This window comes from Nelumbo lutea, chromosome 6 (genome assembly GCF_056320005.1).
Source record: "Nelumbo lutea isolate HS-2025 chromosome 6, American lotus-T2T, whole genome shotgun sequence".
NCBI lineage: Eukaryota > Viridiplantae > Streptophyta > Magnoliopsida > Proteales > Nelumbonaceae > Nelumbo > Nelumbo lutea.
In genome coordinates this window covers 71,352,303-71,363,397 of record NC_142689.1, presented here as the reverse complement: position 1 = coordinate 71,363,397, position 11,095 = coordinate 71,352,303, and the positions used below count along the sequence as shown (strand labels likewise).

General features: G+C 36.6%; 1 protein-coding gene across 3 annotated transcripts; it reads right to left on the bottom strand.

The window, feature by feature from the left end:
* Positions 1-2,966: 2,966 nt before the first annotated feature.
* On the bottom strand, positions 2,967-6,276 carry LOC148849580 (Photosystem II reaction center PsbP family protein). 3 transcript variants are annotated; one of them, XR_016101432.1, is made up of 10 exons: positions 6,028-6,262; positions 5,863-5,935; positions 5,656-5,780; positions 5,460-5,525; positions 4,503-4,583; positions 4,340-4,422; positions 4,143-4,218; positions 3,499-3,617; positions 3,322-3,411; positions 2,967-3,250 (listed from the first exon to the last, which is right to left on the bottom strand). XR_016101432.1 is itself a non-coding variant. In XM_088952513.1 (10 exons), the coding sequence occupies exons 1-10, from the start codon at positions 6,101-6,103 to the stop codon at positions 3,224-3,226; spliced, it is 771 nt and encodes a 256-aa protein (XP_088808639.1). In that variant the 5' UTR covers positions 6,104-6,276; the 3' UTR covers positions 2,967-3,223. The 3 variants fall into 3 exon arrangements, 2 of the variants coding, with proteins under 2 accessions (XP_088808639.1, XP_088808641.1); XM_088952513.1 differs by having other exon boundaries at positions 3,322-3,366; positions 6,028-6,276; XM_088952515.1 differs by lacking the exon at positions 3,499-3,617 and having other exon boundaries at positions 3,322-3,366; positions 6,028-6,240.
* Between the last annotated feature and the right edge of the window lie 4,819 nt (positions 6,277-11,095).

Below are 11,095 nucleotides of genomic sequence, written 5' to 3'. Positions count from 1 at the left end.
AAAATATAACAATTTAAATAAAGAAACACATAAAATGCAAGTATCTTTTGATCATATATATACATGTTTTTTATAAAAAAGTAAATAATATAATAAATTTATAAAAAATCAATATAAATAATATATTTATAAATAAATAAATAAATAACATATATATCAGATCAGGTCTTCTTGGATCGGATAGGGGTGATCCGAATCCAATCTATTTTTTATCGGATCGATTCGATCTAAAGATCCAAATTAAGGAGATCTGAATTCAACAAAAATAAGATCAGATCTTGGATCATGATCCAATCCATGGTTTTCAAAACCGGACCGAACCAGACAGTCGGACTGAAAAAACCGAGAACCAATCAGGTGACCGGTTCCGTTTTTCCCCAAAACCGTTGATTTTGCTCAGCAAACTGCTGACCCAGACGGTTAATCGTTCGAACGGTTTTGACCGTTTTTTTTTTTTACTTCTTAAATTTTTTTTTGTCAGAATAAGCCAACCGTTTGACCTAGAAACTGGACCCCTGAGCGATTTGTTCTCTAGGTCAGTTTTAAAACCTTGATCCAATCCATTTGCACCCCTACTTCAACAAACAATGAGTAACCAAGTGGAAGGTGACTCTAGATATGCTTTTTCATGGGGTAAAGTTCAGGTTCAAGCCCTTGAAAACTGTCCAACTTTTTACAGGAAATCCATGTAAATCCTCACATGGAACCTTTCCCCCTCTTGTTAATAATATAAGTTCTCTTTCTTAAAAAAAAATCAATAACTAGGTGGAAATTCTATTGCAAGAAGCATAATCTCAATAATTGTAGGTGTTGTAGGTGTTAGGTTGGGATCTTCCCCCTGTACTAACTTTTTCCATTTTTGCATACTATCAAAGAGACATTAAATTTTTCTACAATATGTTAAGTGTAAATCATAACAAGTAAGAGATACCAAATGGTTACGGTGCTTGTGGATGAGAGGTGAAGGTTCTAAAATTCAAATAAATGTGGATAGGCATGGCCAAATTTGCCTAGGTTGTAACCAAAATCATAACTAAAATGGTTGCGTCCTTCCCTCAAACCAAATTTGTTCAAATGAAGTATCCACCCACCATTGCTGATATCTAGGTTTTGTTACACACAGAGTCTGTGTCAAAGAGAAGAATGGAGGGCTTTTTATATCAGGGGCACTTTGGTCCCCAAAAAGACATTTTTCTTGCCTCACTGTTTTTGCAATTTTTTTGCAAATGTATCCAATTTTGTCTATGCAAAACTTTATTAGTTTTTATGCAAAAGCCCTATTTGTATTGATTGATTAGGAGAAATGGGATCAAAAAAGGAAGTATGATTACCAAAATGCCTCTCATTGCAGAAAGAACCGGTCAGGGGTCCGTTCTTGGGTCAAACGGTCTAACCGTTCAAACTGAACGGTCGGCCCATTCTGACAAAAAAAAATAAAAAACTGTCAAAACCATTCGAATGGTTAACTACTCAGGTCAATGGTTTGTTGACAAAATCAACGGTTTTTGAGAAAATCCGGTTTTAAGAAAAAATAGAACCAATCACCTAATCGGTTCTCAATTTTTCTGATCCAACCATCCGGTCCGGTCTGATCCGGTTTTAAAAACCATGCCATGGAGTGTGTTAAGGCATTGACGGTCAATATTCAAAGGTCCGAAGAATAATGGCTTTAACCTGAAACAAGGAAAAATGGAAAATAGGAGAAATAAGAGAAAGCTGGTCGGGCCTACAAAGAAACTTGCTCACATATCCTCCGGTGAGGGATCAGGCCAAATGTAATTCACTGTAGATGGATTTCCAGCAACCAATGACAGAGAATGGGATAATAAGCCAATGACAGTAAGTTATGGAAGCTTTCTTAACCATTATTCTTTTACCAATTTTGCCCTTTTATCATTCCAGAAGGGTTCTTAACCTTAAATTGGTGCTTATTTATCCTGAATCAGGTTTATGCCGGATGGGGTACAAATCCAATGTCTCACACTATCAGCCTCTCGAAAGACTTTGTGTAAACGAAAATTTATTAATTTAAACAATATACTTTCAAATTCATGTCTGGCTGGATTGGATCAAATTGGAGTTGTATTTGTCCTAATATAATTGGATAAGATTGGACTGGAGCAAAAGACTTATGTATGGAAAATATTAATTTTGATAAATGGACCCTAAAAGCTGCCTAAACTTCTGAAGTTTAAACCCCAAACCCCATCACTAGATAACCAATATTTGTTACTTGATTGAGAACACATTTCCTGCGACCATGCGGCATGCAACCCCCTGTGAAATGCAAACACCAGTGCTTGAAAAAAAAAAAAAAAGAGTTGATCTTATGACTTGAATTTATTACAAGCGCAGGCGCGTTGACATTTTATTGAGGGATGTCCGGATTGTCCTGCAACTACAGTTACAGGAAAGGATGTGAGTATTTGATTTGCATTTTCCTTGTTGTATATATCCATGGAGATTCAAGCCAAAGGCATTTGCACAACCATCAAAGAGTAATTCTATCAAAATTAGCATAGAACTACTGATAAAGAACTCAATTAATAGAGAACTTGGGAAATCGTTCAACACCTAGTTCAAAGTTTCAAACCCTCTCGAGCCTATTAGAAAAGTATCAATCCTCGGATTGTGATGGTAGTTGTCCAGGTGTTCAAATGGCATTTCAAAATGGAAATATGGAATAACTGACCTGTGTTAAGGTCTAATTCCCATTCTACCATAGATTATCTTAATGGAATATTAGTTTCTCTGTGTATGAACTTTTCTTATTGAGAAAGATCAAATCTTGCATTCCTTGGAGTTTTATTTATTTATCTCATCTTTGCTAGAGTAATGATCTTTATTTATTTCTCTGTGTTAAGGTGCTTCTTTTTTTATGTCTTTCTCATTACTCGCTGACAATGTTATTGTCACTCATGAGGAAGTTAGACAAAAGGAATACTTGATATTGTGCAAAAGCTTCATTTTCTGCAAATTTTCTCGATTTCTTTCTTATTTTCGTTTTTTCAACTTTTGTTCTTTCTTTTTCTGTAACCATTGCTAGTTGGGTCCTTGTAAAATTGAAAAGTTGGAAATGTAAAGATGAACCGACAAATCAAGGGAATGTCTTAATTACAAAACTGATGGGAGAAATGCAGACGAAAGTGGAATACAGAAAGGAGATGAAGAGTTGAAAGAGAGAATGATCCGGTGAAATTTCAGCTCTCCTTGCCTTTTCTCATCAGACCAACCTGAAGGATGAAACACTCTGCAAAAGAAATGTAGTTTCAGTAAACAAAACGAAACGGCTTAGTGAGTCTGTCTAAGAGATTTGCTCACCTTCTCAATTTTTGATCTGTATTTCTCTGACTCCTCTTCCACAAACTGCATACATCACTTACATTTTAGACTTTAGGCCAGGTTATGCCACTTTAATATATCAAACATAAAAGTCATTAGATCAAATGATCAACCAATAAAACACATGAAATAATATCCGTGGTGCGACCACCCTACCTGTCCTGTTACAGTATATAATCTGTTGTACCAACCATTAGATGCCATCCCAATGGCAGAAAATATATGCCTACAGCTTTCACCAGGATTTTGCAGAGAATATTCAATGTAATACAACCCTGTTCAATTTGTTTTTTGACAAATGAGAAAAATGGAAATATCACTAGAGAAAAGTTAAATTGATGAACTTGTTGAGTATGGTTTACCAATCAATGTTTTCAAATCATCATTGGCCCTGGCAATTGAACCAATGACTGGGGCAGCTGAATGGGTCTAATTTTTATGATTTTAATTATGACAATGGGTTAACCTGCTGGCTGAAGCACTATTGACCTGGGCAGCTCACTGGTTAGATTTTTAAGTTGGTTCAGAACTAGTGACTCTAACAAACTCATTCTCTAGATCTCTAACAATTCTTTTACCACCAATATAAGAGATATAGATAAATGCTTGGAATCTTTAAATTGTGTAGATTTTTACGGGATAAACTCAACATGAGATCTATCTCTCTTGCAATTGCTTCTGGTGAAGTGTAACTAATGAGCTTTCTACACAGTTCTCATGAGTAATTTGGTGGTGCCGTGCAAATTTCCAATATTTGATCCCTATTTTCAAGGCCTATGCAATCATGGAGAGGAAGGTACCATTTGCAGCTTTGGAGTTTATAAGCTTTGCCGCCAAACCAGGAGGCCTTTGCCAGCTCCTGTCCAATCCATTAACCTGTTGATGGCAAATCAAATGGTCATCTATCTATGTCATACATACATGTAACAAATTAAGTGATATTTGTCCATTGGAGACTAAGGCAAAAGAAATGCATGAATCTAAAAGTAAAACCCACCAGATTCTCAGCAAAAGCATCAACAGTTCCAAAAGATTCTAATCTGGTAAAATCCGCACCAAGCCCCGTGATTACAACACTAACTGAAGCAGCCCATCAAGTGTTTCTTAAATTGAGGAATCAATTATTAATATATTGATCCACAAGAAAACTGCATGAATACCATTGGAACTATAAACTTCTTCTGGATAAAATGCGGTCACAGATCTGAACCCATTATCTTCTCCTGCACCAACTTGCCAATCTGCATAAAGTAGTATGCATTAAGCCACTAAAACGAGTATGGAAACAAAATGCTAGGAGGAAATCCATATATACTAGCCTTAACACTAGCATGGAAAGGGGAAAAGAAATCTCAAAACGCAAGAAGCATCATGAACTAGAGCTGTAGCATAGAATAGCACAGGAAGTATTAGTTCAGTTCAGATAAACACAAATTAAAGTCTGCAAGATCAGTATCTCCAAGATGTTGCCAGCTATGTAATGATCCCTACCTGACCCAAAACATCTCTATGCATACATTGCCCTCCAGTCCTTTACTCACCCATAACATTAACATACCCACATCACAATGGAGCTTAACCAGACACTTAAATAGGGCATCTCTAAAAGATAATATGAAGAAAAGGCAAAATTTTGGAAGTAATATCGAATTTCCTAGTGACAATGTTTTACACATTGTTGTACATTTTCTCTGGGGGATAAGCAGAGATCCAATGTATACTCTTTGCATAAAACCTTCTCTTGATTTTTTTCCAGGTAAAAAGCCCATCTTGAATTCTTGATTGAACAGCCCAAAGCACAATAGGTTCCATTACACTCAAGACCATGTCGAAATTTTCAGAAAGGTACTGACCTTTCTCTTATAATCATCTTTAGTTATCAAGAAAAGTTATATACACAGAGAGAATGAAAATATCAAAGCATAAGAACAAAGGAATCATCTTTACTTGTCTAAAGAAAAATACAATTTAAGCAAATTTCAAGTTCCCAACTAATGTATGACGCTGCCGTCTCATTGTTACTCCAAATTATATGGCTAATATCTGAAGAAACACACAAATATCAACAGAAATCTAAAGAAGAATTGATTGGGATTTTAAAGCCTTATTGCTTTCACCTTTGGGAATCAATATGTTGAACTTATTCACATCATCCGAATAAATGCGGAAGTCCCCCTGTACATCTGCAACCCGAAAATTAGGGGAAAAACAATTTTAATTTCACTGAGGTTTTTGTGCGGTACTTTGAAATAATCGTAAAATCCATTATTCGCAGAGAGAGAGAGAGAGGGAGAGAAAGAGAGAGACCACTACCATTCTCTGCAGCAGAAGCAGCAGCGACAAGAGATGGAAAAGAAAGTGCCCCAATCATGAACTGAAATATTGCCTCCCTCCTTTTATTCCCCGTCCTCGATTGCTCTTCGATGCTGAAACGGTACCTAGTGAAGAATCAAAAGAAAAATTAATAAGCGCCCAATAAATTAGGAAGAAGTACAAAACAACAAAGACGAACAAAGTTACAGTAGATTTTCATCTCCGTCGGTTTTCTTAGAGGATAGAACGATTTTCCTCCTGCAGTTGGTGACAATTAGACCTGTAAGAAACTGAACCCAGTTAGTTCAATTCCAGTACAAATCATCGCAAACAAACAGAGAGAAATCAGGCTCTGGGTTTGGTGCTCGAAACTCTTTTGAGGCGTTAAGTTGCAGAACTCAGGCCGTATGGATGGGCGACACAGAGATGAAATGAATGCCGTAGCCATGCTGATGTGGTTTCCTGAGTGTACGAGTGGTTTTCTGCGCTACTGAGTTTTGATTTTTTTTTTTTAAGGTAGTTTTCGTCAGGGCAAAGCCCACCTTTACAGCAGCCTTTACGGCTTGCATTGAGAATATTTCCGATGCAAGGTTGCAAATGACGGTTGGAACGGTTGGCTATAATCAGCTGTGTCAGCTGATATTTAGGATCTATTATTTAAGCAGGGCGGCTCATATATGCACATCTCATCATCCATTGGGAATATATACGTGAAGACCCCACGGCCTGGTGCAATCTGGCTGTGAGGCGCCCTGTGAGAAATAAATTCGGTCTCCATTTTGATCAGGTGGGTCATAAAAAATCCTAATGGGGGGCCTACTTAAAAATGATTCCAATTCCATCTTGGGCCCATTATTTGTTGTTCGGCTTCAGCCAGTTTAATGCCCATTCAAACAGCCTTTACAGTCAAGTTAAACTTCAGTGAGTGCAACGACCATTTGAAAGGTCTTTACAGCTTTGCATTGGGAATACATTTTATTTCATGAGGAGATATTCTCAATGCAAGGTTGCATGAGGTTGTTTGAATAGTAAATAGACTTGCACTACCTGAAGTCGATCTCTTTACAGTCTTGCATTGAGAATATTTCTGTACTTATGTGCTTTATTTCATTGGGAGTTATTTCTAATACAAGATTGCAATTGCATTGATCCAAGCCAAAATCATTTATTTGTTATATGTTTCACATTGGCATAACCTAGTGAGCAGTGGATAATGGAGATTAAATCTATGACGTTGGAAAGATATGATATTGGAAGATCTTTGACCAATTAAAATCCACTGAGCTTTCAACTAAAAATTAATAGGGGTAAACTATTAAACCTTTTAATTTTTGCTAAAACCTTTTCTAATTGGTAATTACAATCACCTCCCTTGAACTTTTTGATAGTCGTAAATAGACCCCTTTATTAAAATACTTAATAAAAAAAAGTCAGAAAATATCTAAAATACCCATATAGTAACTATCGAGACTTATTTCTACAGAAAAACAATACAAACTTTAAGTGATTAATATGAAGAGAATTTGAAAAATAAAAATTTGGTCAAAATTAAGTATTTGCATGAGTATTTTGGACATTTTCATGCCTATCGTTAGAGGATTCTTGTAGAGAGGGTCTAATTGCAATTATGTCAAAAAGTTCAAAAGAGATAATTACAATTACCAAACTTGAAGCTTCAGCAACGATAAAAAACTTCAGGGCAGGTTTCAACAATTTACCCAACCGGGAAACATAGAAATTGAAATGAATTTGGTGGGAGAACGGTAAGTGTAAACTAGAAAAATAAAATATTAAATGCAGAGACAAAGAAAGTAGGGAATTGAGAATAAGATAAGGACACTATGAGAAAGTGAAGTCATAGGATGAATGGCTTGTTGATCACTTCAGTGATCTATAGTAGATGGGTTGTAGCGGAGCCAGGAATTTTCTATGGCTTAAGAAGGTTTGGGTTTATTATAGATTTTTTTAAATAAAAATTAAATAGGGGTGGGGGGTTCAAGGACCCACTTTATTGTGCTCTTTTGACCCAACCTCCACTTGGTAACCATTATAAATAATGGTTCTTGATGATGCACGATCAGGCAACTCCTTATTAGAAGGAAGCTCGGATGCCAAATTGGCAAGTTCATTGGGTCGACTTGCAAAAAGACAGTACCAAAGTATTTGGGCTGCTTTACCTGAGGTGGGCACTCCGATGCTTAAATTAGTGAATTGGTGATTTTAGAGAGAGCTAAAGAGCAAAAGAGCTAGATAGCTGCAAAAGCTAAATTGCGCATACCTCATGAAATGGAGAATGAGACATTTATATAAGTATTGTTTGGCGCGAGTTCCATGCACTGCATCCGAGATCTCCAGGAAAACGTGGTTGACCAGTCTAAAGTTCTCGAATGTAGTTTCGCATGCAGACTAGGCTTTTGTTCCTTCCTCCGAAACATTCGGTATGAGAGTTGACTTCTGGAGGACCCAGGAATGGTGGGAAGCCCACGGAGGAAGTTAGCGAGCACGTCTCGAGGAGGTCACTGTTAATGCCAAGGTCACTTCGATTGGTACTGACGAGGTACCACAGGTCGGCAAGCCCTTGAGGAGGTCGTTCCTCACACCGAGGTCCCTTGGACCGATAACGATGAGGTACTACAAGTCAGCCCTGAACGAGGTGCTACTAAATGCCCTGCCGAAGTGCCTAAACTGTGTAAGAGGTGCCATGGACTGATTCTGGGATGCATCCCCTTGACTCGACAAGATACGTGTCTATCCGTGTAACACTAAAGTGTCAAAGGAAAAAGGCAATTGTCACGTGTAAGTGAAACTAACCGCGGGGGTCAAATCTGCCCTCATCAATTCTAAATTTGATCCACCGAGCTAAGTGTCACACAAAAAGGAAGCCAAACCATAGTCATGTACGTACATCACCAATTGTGTTGGTAGCAAATTGGCGATAAAGGGAAGGGATTGCCTTTGGCAATTTGGCGACATTTCATTGGGAGAACATGTCCCAATACCACGTCTACATCTCAACCTCAGCGTGCATTGGGAACATGTCCCAATCCCAATACATGGTGGGAATGCGCTGTGAGGCGCCAATATGTTCTCGGCTTAGGGGAGGAAAGAGAGAACCAGAATAATGTGGCCTCATGCTGGAAGAATCTCAGACAAAGTCGGGGCACATTTCATTGGATTTTCAGCAAGAACCACAGCATCGAGGTTTCCTTCATCCTTCTAGTAAAAACTTGTGCAGTGGTACGACTGCTGTTTCAAATTTTAACGTGTTGGATATCTTATTGTCGTAGGCCTCGGTTTCGATTTAGTTAAGGGTGATTTAAATTCCTTTTGTTTATTATAATTGCATAGAGTAAGGATAGGACACAAGACTTCACATTTATATTTAATCCAATTTCTTGTGATTCAGTTTTTAGGTGTTTCTGAATTTTTCGAGTCTAAGGCTATGTTTGGGAGTGTTTAAAAATAAGTATTTATTCAAAATAAGTGTTTATTTGGGTCATTAAATACTTATTTGTATTTGAGAAATAAGCCTAAAATAAGTGTTTATTTTAAAAAAAATGTTTATTTTTTAAGCCTAAATTTCTAGTTTTTTTAAGTGCTTACAATAAGCACTTATTCAATTTTTTTCTTCCAAAATTCTCTAGTTGACTTTTACAAAAGCACTTTTAAGAAAGCATTTTTATGGAAGCACTTTTATGAAAGTACTTTTATAGAAATGCTTTCACAAAAGTACTTTTGCTCATAAGTGTTTTCGCAAGGGTATTGTCGACACAAATTTCGTGTATTTCAATTAGGACAAAATATGGAGACATTACAAAAATGAATTTGTAATAAAGAAAACAAACAAGGGAATGAACTCTCTTTGATTTTCACTCGATGACATGAGCAACCTCTGATTAACGATCAAATTTGGTGAAGACGAGGGTCGTTGGCCTGTTTCTCGTACTTTTTGAAGTGTTGATGTAGATTTCTTTAATTTTGGTGCTTTGGAAGATTTGATGTAGATTTCTTCACTCCGGGCTTTGCACTTGATCGGCTGTGAAGTATGCTTCTTTAAGAAGGGCCCTTTTGTGGTGGCTTGATCTTCTTTGAAGAACTTGAATCCAAGTATTGTAGAGAACGAAGAAACATTTCCCTTCTTTCTCCTCTCTTGATCTTGTAGTTGCTGGAGGTTGCAGGAGCTTGTAGTTGCTTGCAATCTTCAATATTGGTGTTTGAGAGCTTCTTGAAGTGTGATTCTCTTAAAAGGAAGAAAAGGCCATCTCTCTTCCTAGGCAAGGCTATTTATAACCAAGGGTTAAGGCTGCCACCTCAGCCCACTTAACTAACCAATCCCATGTGAGTGGGGTGTTATGTTAGCATTAACTCCTATACATGCACCACTATGTAAGAGTTAGTGGTCTTGCCAATAGGAACACCCTATTACAATAGAAGATTGGCCAAATTGGACTTCATACACTTGGATCCTTAGGCCATCAAGACATATTTATGTAGACTTGAGCCTTGGGCCCATGGAGGCCCATATTATTGAGAGGTTGTCATGTAAATTAAACCCATTTGTTTGGCTTAAAATTCACACGTCTACAAGTACTTTTATAAAAATATTTTTGTAAAAGTGCTTTCATAAAAGTATTTTTATAAAAATGCTTTTCGTAAAAGTGCTTTTATGAATTTACTTTTATGAAATCCCTTTATAAAAGTGTTTTTGTAAAAGTATTTTTACAAAAGTGCTTTGATAAAACTACTTTCGTAAAAGTACTTTCACAAAAGTACTTTTGTAAAAGTGCTTTCGCAATGGTACTTTTATAAAAATGCTTTTGTAAAATGTTTTCATAAAAGTATTTTCATAAGTGTTTTTATAAAAGTACTTTCATAAAAATGTTTTTATAAAAGTAATTTAATAAAAGTGCTTTCAAAATGGTATATTTTAGAAAATTGAAAAAAAAATTAAGGACAAATTAGTCACTAATGCTTATTTAAGTGCATATTAGAGAAAAAGACTACCAAACGTCCAATATAAAATATGTGAAAATGTTGAGTGCCAAATGCAAATAAGTGCTTATTCGAATAAGCACTTGTTTTTAAGTACTTATTTTTAACTTAAGAAAAGTGAGGAAAATGCGTTTTCGAATAGTCACTCTGTACTCCCAAACGTAGCCTAAGAAAAACGAGGAAAATGCTGATTTTTTATTTGATTTTCTATTTGATGATCACTATAGAATTGGTTGCTGTCACGTCATATTACTGGATTTATTGTAACGTCACTTACAGGGCAAAGCATCACTTCGACCATCCAAAGCATTCCCCATTTGAGTGAATAGCCATTCCCTCCCCTCGGGAATGAAATCCCATTTCAACATATTCCTATTCCAAGAGGTTTTGAACAGACCATTCAAAATTCCAATTGCAAGAGATTTTGATTCCGATGTCCTCTAACTTT